The sequence below is a fragment of the Macadamia integrifolia genome, chromosome 7 (assembly GCF_013358625.1).
Source record: "Macadamia integrifolia cultivar HAES 741 chromosome 7, SCU_Mint_v3, whole genome shotgun sequence".
Classification (NCBI taxonomy): domain Eukaryota; kingdom Viridiplantae; phylum Streptophyta; class Magnoliopsida; order Proteales; family Proteaceae; genus Macadamia; species Macadamia integrifolia.
The window spans coordinates 1,502,587-1,530,038 of NC_056563.1; the positions used below are offsets into that span (position 1 = coordinate 1,502,587).

Here is a 27,452-nt window from a genome sequence, read left to right on the forward strand (position 1 = left end):
GACCAAAATTTGCAACTCCCTACTTTCATGCTCAATCCGTGGCCTGGGCCGGCCTTGGTTATGGACCTTAATCCCTATAAGTCTACTCCCATGATGAAGGCCTGCAAGAAAACGATGCTTGATGCGATAGTTAATTGTGATTGTGGCCCGGCCCATACTTTTTGTTGGGCCTGAATCTGACTCTCGGTATTAAAGCTGATGTTTGGGCCCGATCAGGGATTAGGCTTGAGGTCAGTGTTAGGGAGAGTGGATTAAGTCCACGTGTTCTCTTACTGGGTTTGATCTACATTTGAAGTCGACTGAAAATAAAAATCAATCAAAAAACGGAGAGAGCTTAAATAGAGTCTAAGTGTGGATCAAACACCGTACAAATAACTGATCCGGGAGTTCCGGACTCACTGTTAGGGTAGGAGAGAAAGTCTGAGAGGACACATATATACCGGCTGCGTATTGTGTGTAGGCAGAAAGAACTTTTTTCGCTCTGCGTGAGAGAAGAACCGGACCCAGAGTCGTGAGACTGGAAAAGAAATTTCTCACTTTCCATCTCTCCCAGAGTCTCTCTGTACTGTGCTGCGAACATGGCGACTCTGGACACCGATATTAACATGGTTCCCGTCGGCGAGGGTTCAAGCGGTCCGGGTCCTTCATCTTCAAGCAAGAAACCCAAACGGTTCGAGATTAAGAAGTGGAATGCCGTCGCCCTTTGGGCTTGGGGTACGAAGTTATAGCTGAATCTCACCCTAACCCTAGTTTCTCAGTTGTTATGGACATCATCATATGCGCTTTAACCCTTACTTTTTTGTCCCCTTTTCTTATTTTGTTTTTCTATTTTATGCTTCTTCTCCTGGGGAATTAGGGTTTCGGATTGCTTTGCTCTGAATCTGATCTTATTATGTTTATGTGTGGTTGCAGATATTGTTGTGGATAATTGTGCAATTTGCAGGAATCATATCATGGATCTTTGTGAGTATTTCGTTTTTATTTGTTCTTCATCTTTTCTTATTGATACTTTGTCTTTAGTTATTCATGTGCGTTCTTGTTTGGGTTCTTTTTCTTTTTAAGTAATAATTTGCACGTTGTATGATTTTAATTTCGTTTTCTTTCTTGGTTTGATCAGGTATAGAGTGTCAAGCTAATCAAGCTAGCGCAACAAGTGAGGAGTGCACGGTAGCTTGGGGTATGCATCTTTTAAAACCCCACAAGTGCCTTCCCTTCATTCTTTTATCCACACCTTTCTAAGCGTTGGTGGAAGTATTGTCTACTTGTTAATGTTTGGTCTTATGCGTTGTATTTTGTAATGGTCTACATACTTATTATTGGGCTTGTACTTGTAAATGAGTCAAGTTTTGTGTCCATTACATGTACATGATAGAATTGTTATTGTGTGGGGACTAGGGTTTTTGGTTCCTTATATGTCCTTTCTAGGGAAAATCTAGATGCAAGCAAAGGGAGATTAAATTGTGAGATAGAGAGTGGTATAAAGAGTTTTTTTTTTTTTGTTGGAATAGTGAAAAATCAGTTCTCTCAGGTGGATGTAGGCATCTGTGCCGAACCAACTCCTTGTGTTGTGTGTGATTGTTTGTTTTGTTTTTTCCTTCTTACATTTGTCCTTAACAGATGGTATCAAAGCAAGGTTCAGCAATTTGTTGTAGGGTTTGCATGAAAATCTTAGGCGAGGGTGGTGCACAAGGAAAGCGAAGAAGGTACTGTAATAGATTTTTTTTTCATTATAGAGCACAGATCTGTTTTTCTCTCTACATCCACAAGGTTGTTGGAGGAAAGAGGTGCTTAGGGAGAAACATTGTACGATTCCGAAATTAAATCCGATTTCTTTCTTGAGGGAGGAAGGAGAGGAGGGAAGAAATTTCAAAATCCAATCCGATTCGGGAGGAAGGGACTAGAGAACAAAAGGTTGAGGCATGTGCCACATCTAAAGAAGAATCTGATTTCACTAAGAACATTGGATTTGAAAAGCTTTAGATACTCATATGAAGATGGAGTAGGGTTTCAAAAGGGGCCATGATTGTGATGCAGAGATGAATTGTTGGGAATTTGTATAGACTTGTAGAGAGTGTTGAAATAGGTGGAGCTACTATTGGAACTCAAACAAGAGGTATAGGTGGACAATAGTGATTGCAGATGATTCGTATGATGAATAAGTGGAAGTCTGGAAAGAAATGGGTGTGTTTTACTTCGGATAGGGTGAGTGTTAGTGATCTCTCAGAGTAGGTTGTAATAGTAGGATTTGTGGAGTCATGATACATCGTGCGGTAGCAGTGAATTGTACGGGACAACCTGGGTGGGGGTTTGGGCCATTTTGATATGGGTAATGGCATATAGGTAAGGACAACCCCAGGTGGTGGTGTGGGCCATGTCGGTTGGGTATGGCAGATAGGTAGAAACAATGGCAGAGTTTGCAAGGTTGACATCAACATCGGTCTTCTTTAGTGTGGCTTGTAGATCCAAGCCAAGGTGGAGACTGTCGGTTCTTATGTCTTGTGTTCTGTAATGGTCTACATAATTATTGTTAGGCTTGTATTTGTAATTGGGAGGGTTTTGGGTCCATTACATGTACAAGATAAAATTGTAATTTTTGTGGGGACTAGGGTTTTGGGTTCCATATATATTGTCTTTGTGGAAAAAACCCAGATAAAAGCAAGGGGAGATCACATTGTGAGGTGGAGAGTGGTGTAAAGAGTTTTTTTTTTTCTTTGGAATGGTCAAAGATCTCTAGTCCTCTCAGATGGATGTAGGCATTTGTGCCGAACCACATTAAATTTCTCGTGTTGTGTGTGATTGTTGGCTTGGATTCTTCCTCATGGTTGTGAATTCGTCCCCAATAGCTGATTTTAGTTTTGACAACTATCATGTGCTTGTAATTGCTATATTTTGGGACATTGTTTTCTACAAGCATGTGTGCTCATCTTCCCTTAGGCATATATCTGGATTTTCCTTGAATGTTTTTGTTCCCAATGCGACATGCTTCTGGGGGCATTATATTTTTACGTGTTCTGGAGCTTGGATAGTCACTCCTTCAAAGATTAATTATCTCCATCAGTCTGTTGTAGGTCTCCTGAATGTTTTTTTCAGCATTTACTTGATCTGGTGAGCCCAGATTTGGTAAAATTTCTCTGGTTTAATCCTTTTCAATATTTATTTATCCCAAGTATTTTTTTTTTTGGGGGGGGGGGGGACATGGTGTGTGTGTGTGTGTGTGTGTGTGTCAGTCAATAGTGTCTTGGACCATTTTTGTTGGATCCCTTGGTTGTTACAATTGTCCAAACACGTGGATTAAGCTGTGGAGAAGTTTAGAGGTTGCTCAAATTGCTGCAACCATGCAATTTTCCCATGTATAATACTTTTCCATGTGTAATTCCCCTATATATATATACACACTTTTCCGGGGGTGGGGTTGTGTGTGTCAAATCAATATTTCCTAGACTATTTTTGTTGGATCCAGTGGCTGTTGTTACAATTGTCCAAATACGTGGATCAAGCCATGGAGCAGTTTGATGGTTGCTCGGGATGACCATGCAATTTCCAAATAGGAACAATTGTTCAGTCACATGTGACGTGAGCACAAACATCAAAGCATGGGATTACTGTCATGAAATCAGCTTATTTTGTTCTGAAGATAGGACAAGATTGTAATTGTATTCCTTTCTTTTGATTTGTCCCCTTAGAAACTCTGGTGATCTCCCCCTCTCTGCCTCTGTTTAATTTAATCTCTCATCCTCTTCTTTTGGTGATCTTTACAACTCCGTTTGGGGAATGAGTGCAACTCCATCTTTGGTCATGTTTCCTTCCTTACTGCTTTGAAGCTATCTATACCTCTCCAAATTGGCAGTCTTGCGACTCTGTCTCTGCTGATCTCTCTCTCTCTTTTTGCTCCAGTGAACTCTCTCCATCATGTTCTTAGTGGTTCAATCTTTCATTGTATTCGAGGTTTATGTTTCATGACGTTTTCTGGCAAAATCAATGTGAAGAAGGATACTGTTTTCAAGCTTTTCTGATGAATGGTCCTAGGAAAAAAGGTAAAAGTTATAAAATTTTGAGAATAAGTTGCCTCTAGTGCCGGTGTTAGGATTTTATTGATGGAGTTTGAGGTGACCTCTTGGTGGGGAGATTTTTCTCCATCAAGGAACAAATGAAGGATATGGAACTCAGCCATAGTTATTCTTTGAGCTTTCTAACATTTGCATTTTGTGACACATTATTCTCAAAAATAATGTGATGGTACTGTGCTATTTGATGGAGGGCCGGTAGGGGTAGGGAAGAAATCCCTTAGAGGGGTCTCAGAAGTTGCGGGAGAGAGGGAGAGAGGGAGAGAGGGAGAGAGGGAGAAATCGCACTAAGGAAAGGGGGGAAGAAGGATCACACACAAAGCTCTCAGGCTCTCAACATTCAAAACTCAATTCATCATTCTATTCTCTAATTACTCCATCGGTTACAAGCATATTAAAGAGGCAAATAAATGACTCAAACATGGAAACAAATCCTAAAAGGAAACTAGTTCAAAACGAAACTAGGAAACCTACTCTGAATAGGAAACTAACTCAATCTAAGAAACTGAAATAAATTAAGAAACTAATATCTCCCTATGTATCCTACTTAAAATAAAAGATTACATAATATTCCCAAATAAATAAGATTTACTAAAATCCTACTAGACCAAGTAACCAAATATGGATTGGCCTAATCTCCGTCTGGATACCCAGATGGGTTTGGATCGGTCCATGGGTGTGCATCTACGTCACTATTGCAGTTAGCTTTTTTTTTATTTCCAGTTAAAATTTTGTTGTTGGAGACAACCTACCTATGATTGAGATGTGACAATTGTTTTGCTACGAGACACTGTTTCACCTTGTTGAGCATGGCTGTATTTCTGGAAGCATTCATGGCCAAGGTTATGCATATGGCATGGGTGTCAGTGCCATTAAAATGTCTAGGCTGTAGTGGGCAGTGGTCTGGGATGGTATGGATGAGATATTCCTAGACTGGCACTAAGGGTTGGCATAGTTTAGTTGAAATTTAGCATTGTGGCTTTGGATTTTTGGTTTTCATCTCATAGATTAGACTTATAGATTAATGTAAGCTTCGGCAATAGGGTTAATATTTTATTGAATTAAATATTTTTATTGTTTAGGATTTAGGGTTTAGGATTAGTATGAAGAGATTATGGGGACTTGAGATATAAGTAAAATGTATGCTATCTGTTGCTTTTCTCTACTGATCCAAATAAGTGGGGATTATTTAGAAATTGAATCATCTTAGCATGAATAGTATAAGGTTGCAAAATAATAGGCAAGATAGGTTTATGGGGCTGTTGTTTAGGAGGCCTGAGATGCATCTGTATTTGGATCAGAGAATTGTGATGGTAAATTAAAGATAATAACTATTTGAATGGAGAATTGAAGATTGTTTCTTAATCGAATAATTGAAGAGAAGAACCAAGGCAGAAAGGCAGGTTGTTATATCAAATAATGAAGATCAATCGAGAAACAAAACGAATTGTGGAGGAAAATACCATGAGAGCAGGTCTGCACAACTAATTTTCCAAAATTCCAACCTTATATTTGGCCATCAGGATCCTAGATTGGAATCTGAGCAGCAGATTAAACCAGTTGGTTGATTTAGAGACTGTTCTTAGGCCTTTTCCTTTGCATCCTTAGACACTTTATCACTTGATCACATCATAATAGCAGTAGTCGATAAGAGAATTTTTATCTGAATTCTATGCTACCTGATTTAAGTTTTGTGACGATTCATTTTCCAGAGAAGTAATCCACAGTAATGAGGTATGAACACTTTTTGATACTTTCAGTGGAAGACAGGAACATTTTAAGATGCTCTTAGATCTCTGCTGCAGTGATACCTTTCGGCTTTCGCACCACCGATAATATAGAAAATTTTCCTTTCTTCTGAGAGAAGGTAGGAAAAATATTATGTGTTTCTCAACTTGGGGAAGAACACATTTATACAGATAATGGCAAGTGATGCGGTAATTTTCGTCACAGTGCAACCTAGAGGAAGAAATCATTACATGCCATGGATTTGAGGAACCATGTACCTTAATTTCAAGTAATGAAATCTTAGTACTATGAATTCTAATTGAATATACTTGCCATGTCAAAAGGAGGGATAAATGGTGACAAAGTCTCATAAATCTACCAATACAATGCCAAACTTTCTTCTGTTACTTCCTCTGATTTGTCGCTATTAAACAGCTAAAGGTATATAGATGGTCAGTGAACATACATTGAGTACATTCAATGACTGTCAGCATGGTATTAGACAGCTTTGGGCAAACCTAAAGCAATGGGTTTTCCCCCATGAGCAAACAATGTTTCTAACTTTCTATTTCAACAAAACTCGTTAGGAATTGAGACCTAGAATGAAAGTTGTTATGAATAATGATGAGAATAGAAGTACAAAGAGCTGCTGCCTCCAGGAAGTTGATAAAGCAGCTGAAGGGAGAATTAAACGAGGGGAAAAAGGGTCCAAAACACAACCCACTTGATCTGCACTCGTTTATTGCTGTTTGATTGCTAGCATATTCTTTACCTGAGTCTATACTTTTGTCTACTGTTGTTTGCACTATATTGGCTTGGCCTTTGTCTTGATTTGGGGGAGTTTCTTCAAAAATTCATAAGATGGAGGAGAGTAATAATAATTTATTGCACTTGGTATCTGTCCTGTATCTTTTCCTTTATTGTCCCCAAACTCCAATTATACAAGAACTTAGATTGGCTTGGTCTTTGCTTCGACTTGTACTTGATTTTGGGAAAGTTTCTTCTAACATTTTTAGGATAGAGGAGAGTGGTGTTGAATATTGTAGTTTGTACCTGGCCTTGTTTATTGTAACCGCTTATTAAACAAACTTCATTCTTATGTCCATAGGTGTGTGCAACCATGCATTTCACTTCCACTGTATCAGCCGATGGCTCAAGACCCGGCAAGTGTGCCCCTTAGGTATGTGTTGGTCTTTCCCCTATGCCATGTCCATGGCCTATTTCAATGATTCACTTTAATGATTCTATACACTGGATATGGTTTTACATGTGCAGATAACAGCGAGTGGGAGTTCCAAAAGTATGGCCACTAGAGTTGGAAATGGTGCTATGGGACTAATAATCTATTGCGGCTGATTTTGTTGCTTGAAGCAGATAGCTCCGCTCTACAAATATCTGTCCCCTTTTCTGTGATTATTGTAAACCCAAGAATGCTATGAAGCAAAACGGGTGCTTGAAGTAGGATAACCTGGATTATTGATGTGCTTTTCTTTCCTAGTAGTCTCCATCTTGATGTTCTCTAAATTCTGAACCTAACCCACGTTTCAGAATGGGTTTGGCTGGATATGCACCATGTACATTTTCAAAGGTTTTTAAATTGGATTCATCAGGTTAGGCTGCAAGTAGCTTCTTAAATTTGTCTTCGTTGAATTCTGAATTCACTGGACACCAATCATAAAAATTAAAAAGTTGGCATACTGGTGAGCATACAGTAGTAAGCATATTGACTGTGCTAGTCAAGCAGTAGCCAACCTTCGTCTCCCCTCTCGGCAAAGGGCCTAACATAGCAGCTTTTAGGTTTCATTGCAACTGCCTCGTTCTGATTCTCTTGGTTACACATGCTCTTACAGGACTATTCGAGTCTTTAATACCATTTGACTTGGAAACACCTTTAATCTTATGCACCATGGTGCAGAAATACATAAACATAGTGTGGGTTCTGTTAGAAAATGATCTAGCGTGATCATAGCAATGATGATAACTCTTATCAATCTCGGGTTATGGGGAAGCTGTTCGTGTAGTAGTTTGGATTCATTGTTGAGTGTTTTTTTTCTTTTGCACCTTGACTAATCCTCGATGCATAGATGGGAAATCGAACCTGTGATCGTACGTCAAATCCACAAAATCCCCAACCCTAATTATCTGGGCAATCCAAAGGTGGATACAGAATAAATAAGAAAACACACATATACATTCACACAATGCGTACGACAAGGTTCGATCCCACAACCTCCTCCCGTGCCAGCTCCACAAGGCTATCTAGTAATAGTCATTGTTGAGTGTTTAGGATTGTTTACTATGTGTGTTTTGGAATTGGTATGATTGGGCAAGGACAAGTGATTGGGAAAGCTAGTTTGGGCTTTGGTTTGCATGTGATATATTCGGTGAAATTTCTAAACTAATGCTGCAACATGAAAAGAAGAAACAACAAAAATAAAATGCATTTGGTAGAGAATGCGGCAAGCCGGCAATGCAGAAAGTTCAAAATTGAGGGGAAAAATTGTATACGTCGCCTGAGAGATTCGAACTCTCGCGGGGAAACCCCATGTACTTAGCAGGCACACGCCTTAACCACTCGGCCAAAGCGACTCTTATGGTGTTAGTGTTATCTAGTTATTATTCATCACCTATAGCGAGTTCTAAAATTTCTAAGGCTTTGCTTCTAAGAAATAACTAATGTTCCTGTAAACTAGTTGGGTCTGGGTAATCATCAACCTTTCCCCTGTTTATTTTAGGGTGCTTCTATATGTCACCATGAAAAGTGAGAGAGTTCTCTCACATACGTTCTACTCCGGTATTATAAACACTATGGGTTGTTCATATGGTTGGGCTGCAGAAGATCTTGGGTGAAAGTTTTGGTATGGCTGGGTTTTTAGCTTTGATTTGGGATGGTTCAAGTTGGATTGGTTCAATTTCACTAGTTCATTGCACATTTTGACACCCTTTATTGGAGTGTCTAACTCAAAACCTCAAGATATTGATTGACAAGATAGTTCTTCAAGTATAAGAAGGCATTAAAGACCTGACTATAACTCTTAACTCCCAACGTCTCAACATGGCAAAATAAGGAATAGAAAAAATATGATATACCAAGGGATTACAGTAGGATGCACAAACAAACAGCCGAGGTTTTGTCTATATATGGGAAGATACATTGAATCACATTCCAAAAATTAACAGTTGAAAATCCACATCATCACCTAAACATCCAATACTCATAATTTTTTAGATTATCCTTTCATGTAATTTGAGATTGCTAAAATGTTTTTCCAATAAAATATTGTCCCCTTGCTTCTCAAGCCAACCCCCTTCCCCCCCCCCCCCCCCCCTCCCCTTTTTTTTCTTTCAATTATTTAGGAGAGAAGTTCACTTAGGCCCTTCAATTGTTTTCGTACATTATTGAATGGTTATATTTTTTGCCTGTACTTCCCCCTTCTTGTTTTTCTTACTCTCAAAGATGTTTGTTTTGCATCTTTTTGCCCTGTTGGTTATGTCTGTAGCCTTTTCTGTGTGGATGTTATTAGTTTTACCCATCCTTTAGCCTAGAAAACCCTATCTATGGCATGTACAACAGCATGGTCATATTCTATTCTTTGGTTTTAGGTACCTCTTATCCAAACCTAATGTATTTCATATAGTTTATCTAAATGAATTTTCGTCAAAAAAAAAATGATTGGTTATATTATATGTGCCTAAACAAACTAGTTACATTGTTGGAAGTTTATATGAAACAAGTTCCCTACATGGCTAAATGGACACTTTATTAGTAATGGAAAATGTGTAATTAGCCATAATTGTACCTATATTAATTGATGAATATTGAATAATCAAAGAGACTTAAATAATGTTTATGTTTAAAAAATCATGATTTTCTCAATTAAGCCAAGAGGTGAACTACCTCTTAATCACCCAAAACGGATCATTTCCATGTTTTCTCTCCCTTATCTCCACTTCTAATTTCGCTTTTTCTTAATTTATTCTCTCTATCTGTCCGTATCATTATACCACCGAAAGAGGCATGAAAGCAAGATTCCAGAAAACAGTTTCATTGTTACAGATAGCTTTTTGCTCTCTTTCTAAAGTTCTTACGGGCTCAGAATATTGGATAAGTCATTAGTGGATCGAATTGGGTCATCGCCCATCTCTCTCTCCCTCACATCACGACTCTCGCGAAAAAGGGCAAAAATTCATGAACGCCTCCCACTTACAATAAAGCCCAAAGCCCCATAATTGGAAATCCCAAACAAACAAAAAGATAATGAGCGTGCGATTTGTGGGGTTTTAATGAACCACTAAGAGTGCTTGTTGACTCCAATATTAACGCCACCATCTTCGGTTACTCTGTGCGTGCGTGTTGTGAAGAGAAAGAGACACCTTTCTCAATCATCACCTTCGTCGTCAGTCCATGTGCTCTGCCACTCTGGAGCAGCTTTGGATTTTCTCACTTTCCATTCAGTCACACATTGGCCAGATTGATCTGGCAGACTGGGCCCCATCTCTCTCTCTCTCATATTGGTTGTTTTCACACCTTAGGTCAAAAAGTGCGAAGAAAGAGGAAACTATATAACCGTTGTGAAATGTGGAAAAGCGGACCCCACAATATAATGCTGGAGTCGAGGGTGGGTGGGTGGGTCTAATCTCCAATCTGTTATCTGTACCTTTTTCTTTTTAATTTTATTCCTTCTGAGTCCCTGAATCAAGAGACAACAACGGACCAATAACATAATTTATTGCTGATGTAGAAATAAACCTAACTTTAACCCAACCGTATGAACGGTCGGACCAACCTCGATTACTATCCCACTTCTCTTTTTGCCCTTTGCTTTTACCTAAATTACATCAGTGCCATTCCTTTGTTTATTCGATAGGGCGACAAAGATAAAGAAAGGCAGATATTTCTTTTTGCATCAATTAGATGCCACCACGTGATGTTAATCAATCAATAATATAAAGCCAATTAATTAAAATAAGTTCCTTGGTGGGGCTCATCGATCACTCTTGGAAGCGTGTGGGTCCTCCCTTACCCTACATCGCCTCATATGATATCAAAATTCTAGACAAATTGCAATCCCATCTTCATATTTTCTCTTCTTCCCCTTCCCCAGACCCCACCGCCATCTTCATTATCCATTTGATACTTTAACTTTATTATCATGAGAGAGAGAGAGATTACATGCCATGTCCAATTGCCCCCATACATGGATTGATGAACGAACAGGTTCATGTATGAGAATGTTCTCGTACATCTATTCTTGTACGTCCCAATCACCTAGAATCTATTAAATGAAGAAAGAAAAAATTGATTCTAAATCCACGGATCAAACAAGTTTTGATACATTTTCATAAGTGAACCTGACCCACTCTCCATGGATTGATAAGTGGAAGAAATAGAATAGAGAGTCTAGAGAGTACATAGAGCAGGAATAATGGAAGTGATCCAGGATAATTTTGTTAGTTGTTATGGGATGAGTGGGAGTAATCACAGAGCTCCGATTGTTAGTCGTTATGGGATGAGTGGTAGTAATCACAGAGCTCCGATACAGTGGCATTAACGTAATTATGGGTTTTGGGAAGCCCCATGATATATCCTATGTTGTTTAAAGGGCGACGCCAGTCAGACTTGTTTTATCCTTCCCTCTTTCCTGACATGCAGCGACTCACAGTCTCACTCTGTTTGCTCTTTTTCTCGTTTTGTTAGAAGTTTTGCTCAACAACCGCTCGCCTCTGTTTCAGAAATCTCTTGCAAGCAATGGCGATGGCGTCTCTGTTCTGGTCCTCCTTCGTTCTTCTTCTCTTTTCCTGTCTTCTTAGTGTCATGGCGGCCAAACAGACCTACATAGTACACATGAAGCATCACCTGAAGCCCTCAAACTTTATTACCCACCATGACTGGTACACTTCGAATCTCCAATCTGTGTCATCCGATTCTTCCTCCCTACTCTACACCTACAACACTGCCTACCATGGCTTCGCCGCCTCCCTCGACCCAGACCAAGCCGAATCCCTCCGCCGATCTGATTCCGTTCTGGGTGTGTACGAGGAATCGGTTTATAACCTCCACACCACGCGTACCCCCGAGTTTCTCGGCCTCAACACCGACTTGGGTTTGTGGGCCGGCCACCGCACTCAGAATCTCGATCAAGCCTCCCAAGATGTCATAATCGGCGTTCTCGACACAGGCGTTTGGCCCGAGTCAAAGAGTTTCGATGACTCGGGAATGCCCCAAGTCCCTTCCAGATGGCGAGGGCAGTGTGAGTCCGGCGTCGATTTCAGCCCTTCTCTATGCAACAGAAAACTCATTGGCGCTCGCAGCTTCTCTAAGGGCTACCGCATGGCCTCCGGTGGGAGATTCATGAAACAACCGAAGGAGAACGAGTCACCTCGGGACCAAGACGGACACGGCACCCACACCGCGAGTACGGCGGCTGGGTCTCACGTCGGCAACGCTAGCCTTCTCGGCTACGCAAGTGGTACTGCTCGTGGGATGGCCACACGTGCCCGTGTCGCTGTGTACAAGGTCTGTTGGCAGACCGGTTGCTTTGGTTCCGACATACTCGCCGGAATGGATCGTGCCATCGCCGACGGTGTCAATGTGCTCTCGCTTTCCCTCGGCGGCGGTTTCGCACCTTATTACCGTGATACCATAGCCATCGGAGCATTTTCGGCTATGGAGATGGGAATCTTTGTCTCTTGCTCTGCCGGGAACAGTGGACCCAGTCGTGCGTCACTGGCCAATGTGGCTCCCTGGATCACCACCGTTGGTGCAGGCACACTGGACCGTGATTTCCCGGCTTTCGCTGAACTCGGGAATGGGAAGCGGTTTGCCGGTGTATCGCTCTACAGCGGAAGCGGGATGGGTTCCAAGGCGGTCGGCTTGTTTTACGACAAAAGCAACAGTTCGAGTGTCCTGTGTTTGCCGGGTTCGCTCGAACCGACGCGGGTTCGCGGGAAGGTGGTGCTATGCGACCGGGGTATCAACGCCCGAGTAGAGAAAGGTGCGGTGGTACGCGACGCTGGAGGGTTGGGAATGTTACTGGCGAACACGGCGGCCAATGGAGAAGAGCTGGTGGCTGATAGCCATCTGATACCAGCGGTGGCGATTGGAAATAAGGTGGGGGTTTTGATCAGGGATTACGTTGGATCAGATCCCAATCCCACGGCTCTGCTGAGCTTTGGGGGGACTGTGCTGAACGTGCGGCCATCGCCGGTCGTTGCGGCATTCAGTTCGAGAGGGCCGAACGTCGTGACACCTCAGATTTTGAAGCCGGACCTGATCGGACCGGGAGTTAACATCCTGGCCGCATGGTCTGAGTCAGTGGGACCTACTGGTCTAGCGAAAGACACTAGGAAGACTCAGTTCAACATTATGTCGGGTAATACGCGAAACCACCACTGGGTCTAACGTCTCTTTTTCCGTTTTTAAACGTTTGTTTTGCTCATCCCAATGAAGGAGCTGATGATGGATCTTCTTCTGTCCGTTGGATTGAAATAATGCAGGTACATCTATGTCGTGCCCCCACATCAGCGGTGTTGCTGCGTTGCTGAGGGCGGCCCACTTAGATTGGAGCCCAACTGCCATCAAATCGGCGCTCATGACGACTTCCTACACCCAGGACAACACCCAATCACCTATCCGCGACGCTGCAGACGGTGCTCTCTCCACCCCATGGGCCCATGGGTCGGGACATGTGGACCCTCTGAAAGCCCTATCACCTGGCCTCGTCTACGACGCCACACCAGAAGACTACATCGCATTCCTCTGCTCCTTGGGCTACGGCATCGATCAAGTCCAGGCCGTCACTAAGCGGCCCAACATCACTTGTTCGAGGAAATTCAAGGACCCGGGTCAATTAAACTATCCGTCATTCTCGGTTTTGTTTGGGAAGACAAGGGTCGTCCGATACACCCGAGAATTAACCAACGTTGGGGATGCCTCTTCCACCTATAACGTCACCGTGGGTGGGCCCCGAGGTGTCGTGGTAAAGGTAACTCCCAGTAAGCTTGTTTTCAGAGAGGTAGGAGAGAAGCTCAGATACACCGCCACATTCGTGGCAAGTAAGAGTGGTGTCAATCGGGTCGGATCCGGGCCACAATTCGGTTGGATCATGTGGAGCAACGACCAACACCAAGTTCGAAGCCCAGTATCCTACGAATGGACGCAATCCTGAACTATGATTTCTTACTTTTTCTTTTTAAATTTTTATTAAGCGTGACAATAGTGAAACCTGTCTCCAACTGATGACGGTGATGAACGACTCAAAACCAATATCGTTCAATCATCTGTGTCGTCTGATTATAATATCAATCAAATGACGTGGAAGTTTGGATGGTCAAATTTGTAACAATATCTTATGTGATAGCTACACAGAATCACGTTAAAATGAAATATTCAAATGGACAAGAAAGCAGCCATTAAAGATAACGATCACCCACACCCCACCACCACAAGGGTGGGACCATTAAAAAGGCAAAAAGAAGATAGCATAAAATGATACATTGTCATACATTTCTTTATGGGAGTGCTCATCTCACTGTAATAACAGAATGTGATCGAGTGGATGATTGTATTGGGATTTTGGAATACAGGTGCATTTGACATGTGGCCGGTATCCTTCACCAACAACCCCAATATGAGAGAGTCGCATAGATATGTATTGGGTGTCATGGTTCCAATAATAATAATTAAAATAAATAAATAAATAAAGGGTAACAAATGTATTTGTTTTGGTAGATATATCCTCTTCAAGCACTTAAATCCGCTTGAATCTAGACAAATGTAAAAAGTATGGGTATGTATAAGATATAGAAGTCAAGATGGAAAAGTATGATAATGAGTGTATTTGTTTTGGTAGCTTCGGCTTGTGGAGTTGACACCTAGGGGAGGAGGTCGTGGGATCGAACCTCTATTGTATGAATTGTGTGAGTGTATATGTACATGTTCTCTTATATATTCTGTAGCCACCCGTGAATTACCCAGATAATTAGGGTGAACTGGGGATTTGTGGATTAGATGCACAGTTTTAGTTCGATTCCCTCCATTTATGCCATCTGTGCATCTACAATTTAAGTGGAGATCATGACAATGAGTAGGCTAGCCCGAACACCTTGGTTAAGAGAAAAAGGGGGTAAGAACTTTCTAAACAAATCGTCTTACATCTATATATATAACATTGGTTCATCAAGATTAGCTAAAAAACAGCGCTTCAAATTATTGATTCATTGTCAGAGATGACTTTAGATCTTTTTTATTCTAATACTCTATCACTATTTATCAAATTTCTCCTATCTAAATGTATTACACTTTTTGTTTGAAAAAATATTTTTGCCCATCTCGATACTAATGTGTATTGTGGTGCCATATTGATATCTATCACCGTCTATACCAATTGCATCCATATCATGTATAAAAATCCATGTCGTCAAGGCACTTCAATGTCTTATATATTTATCATTGTTCAGGAGAATCTGAAATGGTTCTGACCTTCAAAGATTCAGATGCAATCATAATTTGCCAAATCAGCCCCAACCTTGAAAGTGCATGAATTAGCCATCCAAAATACCAAACAATCAAAATTGAGAGAGATAGGCAAATGACCCACTTACAGTAAATTAACGGACGACATCACTGGAGGTGCGGGATGGAACATCATATTGGATGGATTGAGAATCATTTCAAAAAGGGAGAAAAAGACACGGACATAATGGAGGAGCTAACTTGCAGCACGTGACCGTGTGCCTAGCGTTTTCAGTTTCCCCTCAAAAAGATTTATGAGAGGAAGATGCATAGATGCAAACATCTCAAGTTGTCAACCCAAAGTAGCAATCTATCAAAAAAAAAAAAAAAAAAGAGAAAATTACATGATTACACATTTCTGGGTTTCCCTTAACAAAATTACCTATCAAAAGTTTCAGTTAACAAAAATACCCAAAATTAGGTTTTCTTTTACAAAATTACCCACTTAAAATTTAAGTTAATAAAAATACCTAAAATTGAGTTTTGGTTTATAAAACTACCCACTCAAAGTTTTAGTCATAAAAAAATACATGATTATATGTGGAAGATGAAGAATCACTATTTTGGGTAGTTTTGTAAACCCAAACCTGATTTTGGGTATTTTTGTCAACTAAAACTTTGGGTGGGTAGTTTTGTAAACTCAAACCTAATTTTGGGTAGTTTTATTAACCAAAACTTTTTATGGTTAATTTTGTAAAAAAAAAACCCAAAAATAGGTAATCATCTAATTTTTCCAAAGAAAAAACCATTAGCACTTTCCATAACACCTACTTTTGGTCATGATTATGCATTATTATGGACAATTCATATAATGGGCTTTCCACACATACAAAAGAATAAGAAAACATAAAAAAAGAGAGATTGCTGTGAATCCGCCCTCCCTCAGTCCCTCCCCTAACAGCCTATTATATCTGCCAAAGGGCAGTTTCGTTGGTTGACATCTGCACAATGTAGGAAGTGCGGTTAAAGTGGACAAATCAACGATGCACCAAGTTATTAGTAATCAGCCCTTTCAATAACAAAGAGTATACCTTTTAAACGAAAGACCTAACGAAGATGGTGGAAATGAAACTCAAGATCTTCTGATTTTATACTTAGCCAACTCACGAGATGGATTCAAACCAATACTTCTGAATTAATTATATCCAGCTTTATATCAATAATTAAGATTTTAAATATTTTTTTAATATTTATGTACCTTCTTAGGTGATAATTAATAATTAAGATTTTAACATAGTTTTCTTCTGTAATTTATCATTATTTCAACTATACATACGGAGATGATACAGCCTAACCCAAAAAAAAAAAAAAAAAGGGATCTTGAGGCTGTGTTTCTTTTCTCAAATTCTTATATACCGTTTCTTTTTTATCTTTTAGTATAACAATTTTTTTTTTTTTATTATTTAAGATAAACAATGTCATTTTACATATATATACTCGAAAAATATACATGATAATGACAAATTTCAACAATGACATATGAAATAATTATAAGTTATTTGAAGACAATTTCAATTTTTTTCCCCTTTTCCCCGGATGAATTTGAAAACCCTTTCATACATTTAACGTAAAGAAATTTAATTTATTAAATATTAAAAAAATAAAGTGATTTAATGAATAAGATAAAGGTTTAAAAAAAATGTCTAAGTTCTAAATACACGTATTGAAGTATCACCATTTAGACAGTTCCTTGCATGAAAATATATGGGATAACCTTTAATTGATTTTACCCAAAAAAAAAAAATTCCTTTATTAGATGATTGTTCAGTCAACCTATGAAAGTTCCATGGATCCATCATTAGTCTTTAATCCCTTGAAGAAAGAGAGATTAATAAAATCAGTAAGTTTGAAACTCTAATTTGTTCTGGTTATCCATCTGGTTGAGGTTTCTAATACCATCCAAGGAATAATGTGGAAGAAACGAGCAAGCAAGAAATGACATGTGTTACTGTCTACCGTATATAAACAAACCAGAATATATTCTCAAACATTCTATTTCTCGACTTAACCAAATTACAGTGTCATTACTTTGAGTGTCCCAAAAGCTACAACAAACCATTTGGACTTTCATCTAGGCACACCTTCATAATTCAAACTCCAAAAGCTCCAAAAGCATTTTTCTAAATCTATCCATGGAATTTTTCAAAGCCTCAAAGCATCTTTGCACCCTTTTTGAATTCAACTACCAATCTTTATCACAGAAATAATGCAAGCTCTGCATATTCATGACTCCACATTCAAAAGGTTACAATCAATAGTAGAAGGTCTGCCTAACCTTTGAATGAAGAAGTAGGAGAATCCCTTTTCTTTCTCTAACTTTGGCTTCATGAATTGGTTATATATTAGAAGGGAGAAGAGGGTACTTGTTTGTGGATAAGAGAGACTTCAAGAGAGTCCAGGAAGAGAGAAATGGCTACTGCAACTGCCATTATCAGTAAACTCTACTGTTCGGCCTCACAAGTAATCCTCACTGTGAGGAGAAGACCTCGTGTTGTTAATGGAGGAGGTTTTGTAGTCACGGATTGTAGCCAGAAGATTATTTTCAAGGTAGATGACTGTGGAACTCTAGGCACAAAAGGAGAAGTGATCCTGAGAGATGCTGAAGGAGAACCAGTACTTCTAATTCGCCGGAAGGTATAAAATCAATCCTTAATGCATACCCATATCTATACTGTAATCAGGTAATGCAGCAAGAATTTTTACTAACAATTTGATCATCAATTCGTACAGTGGTTAATAACTTTTGGTAGTGTAGGAAGGCATGTTTCAAGCACTAGGAATTCATAGGCAATGGAAGGGTTACATGGTGGACTATGAAGGGGCAGAGAAGTTGGTTTTCAGCTTAAAAGAGCCACACTCTTTCCATGCAAGGAACAATTCCATTAGAGTAAACGTTGGATCTAAGCGATACAACGTGAACAAGGATTGGGATTTTGAGGTTAGGGGTTTTTTCCCTGATAAAGCTTGTGCCATTATCGATTCCACAGGAAACACAGTTGCGAAGGTAACTTGATCCGCTTACAGTGTTGGTTAATTTATATGTCTATGTTGGAAAATTTTAATGTGGAAGGTTTACTTGTTGATGAGTGCAGGTTGAAGTACAGAAGGAGGTTCAGTTGATGATGGTAAGCAAGGATCTCTATCAGGTGGTGGTGCAACCGGGATTTGATCAAGCTTTTGTTTTCGGGGTAATTGCTGTTCTTGACAATATCTATGACAAAACTACTCAGTGTTGATCAGGCTTTGAGATGAAGGACAAGGAGTCTACCACAATTAACTTAAGCAACTCTGTTAAATGGTAAACAAGACCACACTGCAGATACCATCTCTTGAGTGAATCATTCACTGAAGCTGTAAAAGACATTAAGATTTTGTGATTGTTCCAGGTGTAAAGTTATATGTTCATTTTTCTCAGTTGGAGTGGAGTTTATTAGGGATAACATTCCATTACTGTACTTTTTCAAGAAGAATAAGAACCATAATTGATTTGTTTTCTCAGGTATTGGTTGAGCTTCATCACAATCACTGCTATAACTTTTGTAACATATGGTCATTACTTGTTGGGAAGAACCAACTAACAATCAAGAACATACCATCCTAGTTATGGACAAACGATGGAGTACACAACTTGTTGATGCTATGAATCTCATTAGAACTACAGATCAAATCTCACGTGGATACAGGATAACAAAGAAAAATTTCCAACCATTAGAAAGAAAAATAGTTACCTTCAACTTCAAAACCACAAGAACAGTACCTCCTAGGGAACTTGGCACTTCTTCCAAACAAACGAAAACCCTAACACTCTCCAACAAAGAAGGGAGATCAAGAGAGAAAGACAGTAGGGAGAATGAAGTGGGCAATCTATGTCAATCTTTTTTCCTACTTATTTGACACAATTTGACTCGGATCCTGATCTATTAAGTATCCATTACTGTAGCATAGCAAGAATGAGATGGAAGAGAGGTTAGCTCAAAATCCAAACCTCAAACAGTAGCACTCTGTTTCATTTTTTTCATGAGCAAGTAGTAGTGTTGTAGAATTCAATCTAAGATTTCTTTTTGAACTCTTTTAACATCCACGTTATCTGTCAGCTCTCAAGAAAAAGGATGGTGATCAGCTCTTTGGGTTTTGGGGCCTTGGATTTGGAAACCAAGCTCAAAGGCCATCACGGAAATTTTAACTTTTTCTATGAAGGGAAGCAAGGTAATGCATCAGAGCAAGACACAGCATCAAACCCTAATTGATTCACAGTCTCTGATTACTGACCCAACACAGATCTTAAAATCTCTGCATATCGTGTAGCTGAGTAGATTGATGCGTGCGTATTCTCCAAATAAAGGAAAAGAATCAATTCACACAGATACTGCTGCAATTAAGTCGACACTTGAATCAGCAATCCCAAGTCCCCAACGCCACCCAAAATTAAACGGAAAACATGAAGGAGAAAAGCTGGTGGCTCTAGGTTTTCTATTCATGGGTGAATACATAGACTGAAAAAGGGTTCTCAGCATTTTCAATTTTTAAACCACATGTCCCTGAAGAACTAGTTTAAACTTCCACAAATTGGGGGAGAAAATTCTAATTTTTGCTTCACTAAGAGGGGAAAAGATTATCTGAATCTAAACGATTTGAGTATGATTTACAATCGGGATGTATGGTATGCATCGACAAGGGATAGAAGGAGAGATTTCAAATGATTACACAATTGACAAGCCACAAAAGGAAATTCAACAAACTTACATTCATATCTTAAACCATAAAGAAACAAAATTTGCTTCTTTTTTCGTAATATTGAGAACCAAAGAGAGGACTCTTTAAGTTTCAAGCACAAGCGCAGGGATTGTCTACAACCACCAGTTCATCATCAGAGATCCTAAAGATCAAATACCCAAAAGCAAGGCCCAAGACGATGGCCAAGAAGACACCAGCATTGAAGGACATGATAGCGAGCATCAAAAGGTAACCGATGGCCGAATTGATTCCGAACAAGATGGCAGCAGCGTACCTGGCGGGATTGCTCCAACCGCTGCCGGTGAGCCTCGAGACAAGCAGAGGAGTATTGATTGGATTTTTACTGGTAGCGAAGACTTTGAAGCGGATACGACGATCCTCCATGTACTGGTAGAAGACGGAGAAGAGGAACCAAGCGAGTAGGGTGAGAGCGTAACTGGTCCATGAGTCGGTCTTCCACGAATCGAAGAGCAGGGTCACCGTTTTCCCCCAGTAGAAGGTCATGTGCATCATCTTGTCTAGCTCTTGGTGGAACTGTAGAAGTGAAGAGAGAGAGAGAGAGAGAGAGTAAGAGAGGAAGAATTGCAGGGGAGAAGGGGGTTAAGGGAAGAAGAAGCAGAGTAGTAGGTTTGTTTTGGTGGGCAGGTGAGGACAGAGAAGATAAAGCGAACGAACGGTCTTCGCGTATGTGGATCGCGACTCAGTCTCTGATTATCGGCACCTGATGCTGGGAGCCCTGATTGAGTTGGCCAATATATTACCGATACCTGGTATTCCGGATTCGCGTATGAGGATCGCGACTTTGTTACGAGGAATTGAAGAACGAGGCTGTTATTGTTTGTACTTTGTACTAATTGTACTAACTGTACTACATAATACTACTAGACGCACTTTCTCTCTCTAATACTTTTTTTCGTAAGAGTTTCTCTCTCTATACTACTACTTAAAAGGGTGTGTGAATGTATCGAAAATTTCTTTCAAAAGAAGTCCAGGAAAAGGACAACTTACACAATCCAAGAAAACTCCCCAGCAAAAAAGGCACTGTCGGCTTTCAAGTCTGAGACTAAGAGATGGCAAACAGAGGCCGAATTAGAAACATGCAACCATTTGGTTGTTCCCTGGAATCCTTGACAGATGGCTGACGATTGGTTCAAAATTTTTTCTTTCTTCTGTTTGGATTGCAGGGTTTATGAACCAGAAACCAGGATTCAGATCAGTCCCAGTCGATTTTGTTTTGGACCCAGATAAAATCGGGATCAGCTTTGATTGATTTCAATGCAGCTGATTTGATATCTGATTTAAAGAGTTTTTTTTTTTTCACTACTATGCTTAGTCAAGTATAGTGCTTTACTATGTATGACATGATAATTTAACTAAAACTTTGAATCGAAATTTTAACTATTTTTCCTTTTTACTTTAGAATATAATTTAATCATTGAGATGTATGTGTTATTCTCTATTGTGTGAACCAATTTATGAACAGTGAAATGGCAAATAGTAAAGTGTAAGCTCAAAAGGACCCATTTTTAAAAACCATTCCCTGTTGTTGCTTCTTTCATTCAAGACTCCTTACACTAAGAAAGAGGACAACCCATCTTCCATTGGTAGAACTTGTGGATAGCCCATCTTCCTTAGGTAGAAGCAAGTTCATTGAATATGTTGTCCATGTCACTAATTAATCATGTGTTAGATTTTGAATGATTTTTGACATTTTTATGTGTCATTATGCTGATTGGAAATCCCTGGAAAAAGTTGAAATCTTTGAAAAATGAGAGCCATCGAAAATCTAATAGAAAAAGTTAGCATTTTTTTTAGGTGTTTTTTTTTTTTGGGTGGGGGGGGGGGGGGGGGGATGGGGGGAGGTGTTGAGAATCACATATTATTCATATCACAAAACACCCCAAACACATGCAAAACATGCTTACAGAGCAGTTAAAATATCAGTTCAAACACGGAGTGACAACAGTTGGCCGTTATATAGATTTGTAACGTTTTTGGAATTATGTGTAATATATGGTCACCTTAAGTTTTTGTACAAATGTGGACATACCAACCCCTCTATCATGTATTTAAGATCCATGGGTAGTCTGTCTCCTCTAGGAAACCAAACCGTGGACAATGCTGGTTGTATATATCTCTAGCTTTGTATAATATATTTTCTTTTCACATAAAAAAAATCAGTTCAAAGTTTCATAAAAGGGGGAGGGTTCCCTCTGATGCCCAGCATTGGAGGGGGAGGATATGTAAGACATATTAAGGGGATGCTACAGTGTTTTGGGAGAGGAAAATAAAGTCTGTCTGCAATTTGTCTGCAATTTGGGTTTTGAGCTAGCATCTTGGGAAACTTAAACCTTTTATAAAATTACAAGAATGTCATTTCATTGAAATGCAATGCTATGAGCAAAGGAAGTGGTACATCCATTAATTTAATGCCAAAATCCACTCTTAGTTTTTTAGAAGAAAGTTCGCTTCCTACTAGTGTGTATCTATGCTTAGATACTGCAGGTGCAAAAAGATTAATACCCTCCCATTAGCCGTGCCCATTGGTATGTACCCGTGTTGAAGATAGCGTTCTCTTACCCTATTTTTTTTCTCACAGATAAAACCAAAGAGAGTTGAAAGCATGACCTCGTACTTGTGAAGTGTCAATACTTGCAAAATGAGCTATCCACCTGGTGTAGTGGAATCCCCATGTTACTGTGTGGCTACTACATGCATCTTCAGGATGCTAGAAGCAGCGGTTTCAGGTCAGCGAAGGCAGAGCCAGTAGGAGATTGCGCAACGGTATATTCTGTCTCCCACCCTGCGAACTCTCTAATTGGCTCAACCATTGCTGACCTGAAACCCAGCTTCTGTTTCCAAAATTAGAAGCTCAAGAAGGCAACCCAAATGAGCACAATGAACACTAGCCTTTGTTTCTGCCGCATTTAAGAAAGGCTACCAGTATCAGAGCAGTATAAGTTTATATCTAATGAGCCATCAATCAATAGATACCTAGTTCTCTCTCTCATCTTTAGGTTTTTTGGGGGAGGAACAGTATTTGGAACCAAAAAGCACTACCAAAGTTGAGGAATTCATTTGGAAGTGTTGAATGTGTGCGATGGCAGCTATGGGAAGTGAACATTCTAGGTAAAAAGATACAAGTGGATGCTACCAGTTACCTATATGCAAATTCTAATATGTACATGCTCTACTGCAACATGGAAGATCCTTTGGCCCCTGAAGCTAACATTGCAAATTGTACCGTTTCATTCTAAATTTTAGCCATAGAAACTTGCCTTTTGAGCAGTATTTTTGCCACTGACCTGGGGGGAAATTTTGTCATACATTTGTAACTCAGTATAACTGGTTAAACTATTCAACAAAATCAATGTCACTTTCAATAAGAGAATTTGATTAGCCTTACCATAAAGCATGGGCTAATTAGAATATGTGTTACAGAAAAATGAATCCCCTACTAACAATTCAGACAGTGTCTCTGCAATTCATATATTCATGGTGCTTAGGCCAGAAAGACATGCATGACCAGAAACCCTAGATTCATTATTTAACAGAGATTAAGTCTTCCAAACAATTGAATGGATCAGGAGCAAAAATCACCACTAAAATATAACATATGTATTTCATAAGCATTGAATCATCAGTATAGTTTAGTTTGGTTTGGTTTTGTTTATATCGTGCATCCAATTACATTGCCAAGCCTTACATTGTTTTAGCATCACAAGGACTCCATGGTCCCGCTGTTCCGGCAATGCTTGGAAGATTGTATAACATACTGCACAGAATTCAGTAAATGGTGGTACTTCAGTTGATTGCTGTTGCACATTTCAGGTGTCAAATGATAATTTTGAGGTGTTTGAAGGACCATAAAGAACATTACTCCACTTGCAGCAAGTAATAAGAAATAAACTGAAAATAAAAGACGTAACATCTTAAGGTATAGATCGAGAAATTGCAAACATGGCTAGAGAGAGAGAGAGAGAGAGAGAGAGCAGGCAAAATGTCTTTTTCCTCTTCCTATATCATGTAAATGTACAAAGGAGTTATCGTTTTTCTTTATGTACACCTGGTATGGAAAAGTAGAAACCATGACATTAATATTTCCAAAATACTAAATGTTCAATCGACTAAATGTTCTATATCGACAAAGAGCCAGCATGAATGGTCAATCAACTAAATGTTCAATTTCGACCAGTTTGTAAATCACCATTTTCACTCTTTTTTTCTAAATATGAACAAACCAAATGTCAACTTAGACCAGGCAGTGAGATGAGCCCCACAGCACTGCTCATACTAACAGAGAGAAATATCAAATAGAGGGTTATAAGACCCACTCCTAACATCATGTTAGGACGCATATCATTCCGTGGTAGAACAATAAGAGCCCAAATGAGGCCCAACACAAGAAATCCTATTGTGTAAAACAAGCTAATATCTTGTGGCACCATGTAAGAAGTAGGTTTTTCCGACAAAGCTCCGAGCAGCATTGAGATCCCCAAACCAGCAAGCGTGTTGAACATGGGCCCTGCATAGCATCCTGACAGAGCTATCTGCACACCATCCCCACCATTCATCGCCAGGGCAATGTTTGACATTAAATCACCCACAGAGTTGCCCCAAGCCAATACAGTTAATCCAAGGATCGATGGGTTGATTCCTAAAATTATACCTAATGCAACCAAGAGAGCAACGAGTTCATTGGCTACAATGTAGAACCAGATGATACTCATCATGAAACCCCCAAAAACCCATGGAAAAAAGAACTTGCGAGGTGGCTGATCAGATTTCGTGAAGATAAATGCAAGAACAGCGAGAGTACCACCAAGTAGAAGACCAATAGCATACACAATAGTTCCACTTTGAGAAGTCGCATTATCACGGGTATTCCACAGGAAGGCCAGGAGAATGGGGGCCATGAATGCACTGGCTACAGCATATCCTTTAGACCACCGTTCCTCTTCAACTACTGGAATAGTCAATTGTCTTGGGATCGTCAAGGGCATCTTCATCATTGCAAAAACTTTAGAACAGGAGAGTAGTGGACCGTCAATCTCTGTGTCCTCCTCGCTCCAACCCCACAAAGGCCTTGTGTTATCTGCTAAACCAGACTTCTGCTCCGAATAAATTGCAACATTTGAAGCCCACATCCACTGTGGCAATGTAGTATGGAGATGTGGTGGCACATTCTGAGAGTCCATTTCAAGTAGTGAGCTGTAGACAGAATCATCCTCCTCACTTCCATGAGAGAAGATACTTCCTCTGACCGGCAGCAAAGGTGTCACGGCATCCAACCTTAACCTCCGAGCATGTTTCCTCAAAATCTCATTTGCCACAACCGAGAGAGCATACACAGCATATATTGAGACAAAAGCAATTGCACCCACAACATTCACTCTACCAACAATCAAAATCAGAGAAAGAGCTGCTAGAGTAAATAGAAAGAAACTGAGATCCCTGATAAAGCATCTCCGATCAATCTGAACTCTCTTCTCCGCAACAAAGAGAGAAACAGTACCAACAACAACACAAGTGATGAAAACAGCACCACCCAAGACACTATTAAGTCCCACATCACCAGCATCTGAACCCACGAAAGCAGCGATACTAGCAAACACATCAGGAGCTCCATTTCCAAGTGGAAGGAGAATAACCCCAGCAACTGTTGGGGGAAGCTTCAACAGATTTGAAAGCTTCTCCAGAGAACAACAAAAGTAGTCCGCGGCAGTGTTACCCAACACATAGAACAGAGCTGCAAGCCATAAACCCAAAACTACGTAGCCCAACACACTAACCTTCTCACAGCTGCAGTAGAAGAACCATATGTAATCCAAGAATCCTCCCGAAGAGCAATTTGGATTTGCTTTCAGGTACTCACATCGGTTCTTGTAGCCCTGGTAATCAGATAATCCAATGCATGGTGCCCGATCCCCCATCGTATTATTCTGGGCAACCTCATCAACCCCAACATTAAAAGTGGATGAATTACCACCAACTGCCATTGCTCGCCTGTGAATCACCACTACATGATCGCCTCTTGAGTTCCATCCAGGTGGAAGAGTTAAAGAAGCTTGCTTGAGGAACGGATTCCTCAGGACATCTCCCCGGTTGTAGAAAAAGAAAAGCAGGACCAAAGCACACAAACCATAAAAAATCCGATCCAGTTGACGCCTCGCGCTGTTCGGTTCTCCCATTTATTTGATCCCAATCCTAAAATTCTCATAAACTCAATTGCCCAATTCGGGGGCAAAAAATTCTAGGGTTTCAATTGCATGCTCGAAAGGAACCACAGGTTAACATTCGAGAGATGAAAGAATGGGCGATATAAAAGATTTCCTTTTGACTATAATCTATAACACATCGATAAATTTCTAAACAAAATTCAGAGAAAACTAAAGAAAGGACCTTGCGAAGCTAGATTGAGGTCTCTCGTTAGTACCTGTAGAGGTTCTATATTGATGAGCCTCGCGGGAGTCAACGCCTCTGCGCCCTTCTCCCTCTAGTTTCTCCTTCCTATCTTCTTCGTAGGTTAATTTTCTGCTCAATCTCTCGCTGCCTTTGCGTTGGGGTTTCTTAAAGCAACACACAGGAAGCTTCCTTACCCGAAGTCCCGATAAATGCATACGTGGCGTATCGTCCAAGCAACTCATCATTCATCGTCAACGTTGGCCCACCAGATGTATGGTTCAGATTGCAAAATTCAGATATGTTTTCACCAGTCATCGCCTCCCAAAGCTCCAACTCTCCAAGCTCCAACCCACCTGTCTGTAGTTGTCTACTGTACTCCACTACTGCCTACGCATCTTCTCAAATCAGCTCCCCTTTGACCTGTGTTCTCAATTCATTGATGCTTAAAAATATTGGCCACAGACCATTTAGCAATAGAACAAAAAATTTCAGTTCTTTTAAAATCCTAGAGAAGAAATCTCTACTTAAGCTGATTTACTACTTGACCTGAATGATGATGTGCTTGTGCAAATCATAGTTTCCAGAAAAGAGGAAGGATTGAGGATAATGATACAAGAAACAAAATTAGAATTCCCAATTCAAATGGCCAATTTGTTGCGTGATTGTATACCTTGGCCTGTTTTGACAATCTCATCTCTGTATCATAACTCAGTTCATAGTGACCTGCTTTCGGCTGGTGCCATCTCATGATATAAGATGCTGAAGTCCATTTCAGGTCTATGTTTCTTGTCTCACGTCCTGCTAACAACATATACTTAATGGAGCATTACTATATGCACCAATACTATTACAGTTGAGCTTGACAAAGCCAGATGAAAGGAATTTGTAACAAAAGAAATGGTGCAAAGTGAGTATGCTCTATCTCTGCATCTGCATGAACCTTAGTAGCTTCTTTGAACCTAGTGAAGCATCGGTAGTGTTTTGGACAACCTTCTTAAGTACGCCCC

At 40.0% G+C, this 27,452-nt stretch overlaps 5 protein-coding genes, 1 long non-coding RNA gene and 1 other non-coding gene across 7 annotated transcripts; 3 read left to right on the plus strand and 4 right to left on the minus strand.

Annotated features, from left to right (window-relative positions):
• The first annotated feature begins 391 nt into the window (after positions 1–391).
• LOC122083431 (RING-box protein 1a-like) lies at positions 392–7,414 on the plus strand. Its single transcript, XM_042651234.1, has 5 exons — positions 392–714; positions 913–963; positions 1,118–1,177; positions 6,901–6,972; positions 7,068–7,414. The coding sequence occupies exons 1-5, from the start codon at positions 579–581 to the stop codon at positions 7,103–7,105; spliced, it is 357 nt and encodes a 118-aa protein (XP_042507168.1). The 5' UTR covers positions 392–578; the 3' UTR covers positions 7,106–7,414.
• An 885-nt stretch (positions 7,415–8,299) lies between these two features.
• Positions 8,300–8,381, minus strand: TRNAS-GCU. The gene has a single exon. It is a non-coding gene; the product is annotated as a tRNA-Ser (tRNA).
• Positions 8,382–11,409: 3,028 nt separating this feature from the next.
• Positions 11,410–14,127, plus strand: LOC122084392 (subtilisin-like protease SBT1.8). Its single transcript, XM_042652612.1, has 2 exons — positions 11,410–13,165; positions 13,290–14,127. Exons 1-2 carry the CDS (start codon positions 11,542–11,544, stop codon positions 13,958–13,960), a joined length of 2,295 nt encoding a protein of 764 aa, XP_042508546.1. The 5' UTR covers positions 11,410–11,541; the 3' UTR covers positions 13,961–14,127.
• Positions 14,128–17,695: 3,568 nt separating this feature from the next.
• On the plus strand, positions 17,696–18,734 carry LOC122083318 (protein LURP-one-related 6-like). The gene is made up of 3 exons (XM_042651073.1): positions 17,696–17,940; positions 18,062–18,310; positions 18,399–18,734. Exons 1-3 carry the CDS (start codon positions 17,716–17,718, stop codon positions 18,540–18,542), a joined length of 618 nt encoding a protein of 205 aa, XP_042507007.1. The 5' UTR covers positions 17,696–17,715; the 3' UTR covers positions 18,543–18,734.
• A 1,248-nt stretch (positions 18,735–19,982) lies between these two features.
• Positions 19,983–20,825, minus strand: LOC122083319 (copper transporter 5.1-like). The gene has a single exon (XM_042651074.1). It carries the CDS (start codon positions 20,551–20,553, stop codon positions 20,131–20,133), a length of 423 nt encoding a protein of 140 aa, XP_042507008.1. The 5' UTR covers positions 20,554–20,825; the 3' UTR covers positions 19,983–20,130.
• Positions 20,826–23,385: 2,560 nt separating this feature from the next.
• LOC122085085 lies at positions 23,386–27,422 on the minus strand. The gene is made up of 2 exons (XR_006142004.1): positions 26,477–27,422; positions 23,386–23,815 (listed from the first exon to the last, which is right to left on the minus strand). It is a non-coding gene; the product is annotated as an uncharacterized LOC122085085 (long non-coding RNA).
• LOC122085084 (cation/calcium exchanger 4-like) lies at positions 24,113–26,482 on the minus strand. Its single transcript, XM_042653527.1, has 2 exons — positions 24,227–26,482; positions 24,113–24,180 (listed from the first exon to the last, which is right to left on the minus strand). The coding sequence occupies exon 1, from the start codon at positions 26,229–26,231 to the stop codon at positions 24,288–24,290; it is 1,944 nt and encodes a 647-aa protein (XP_042509461.1). The 5' UTR covers positions 26,232–26,482; the 3' UTR covers positions 24,113–24,180; positions 24,227–24,287.
• Positions 27,423–27,452: the final 30 nt, after the last annotated feature.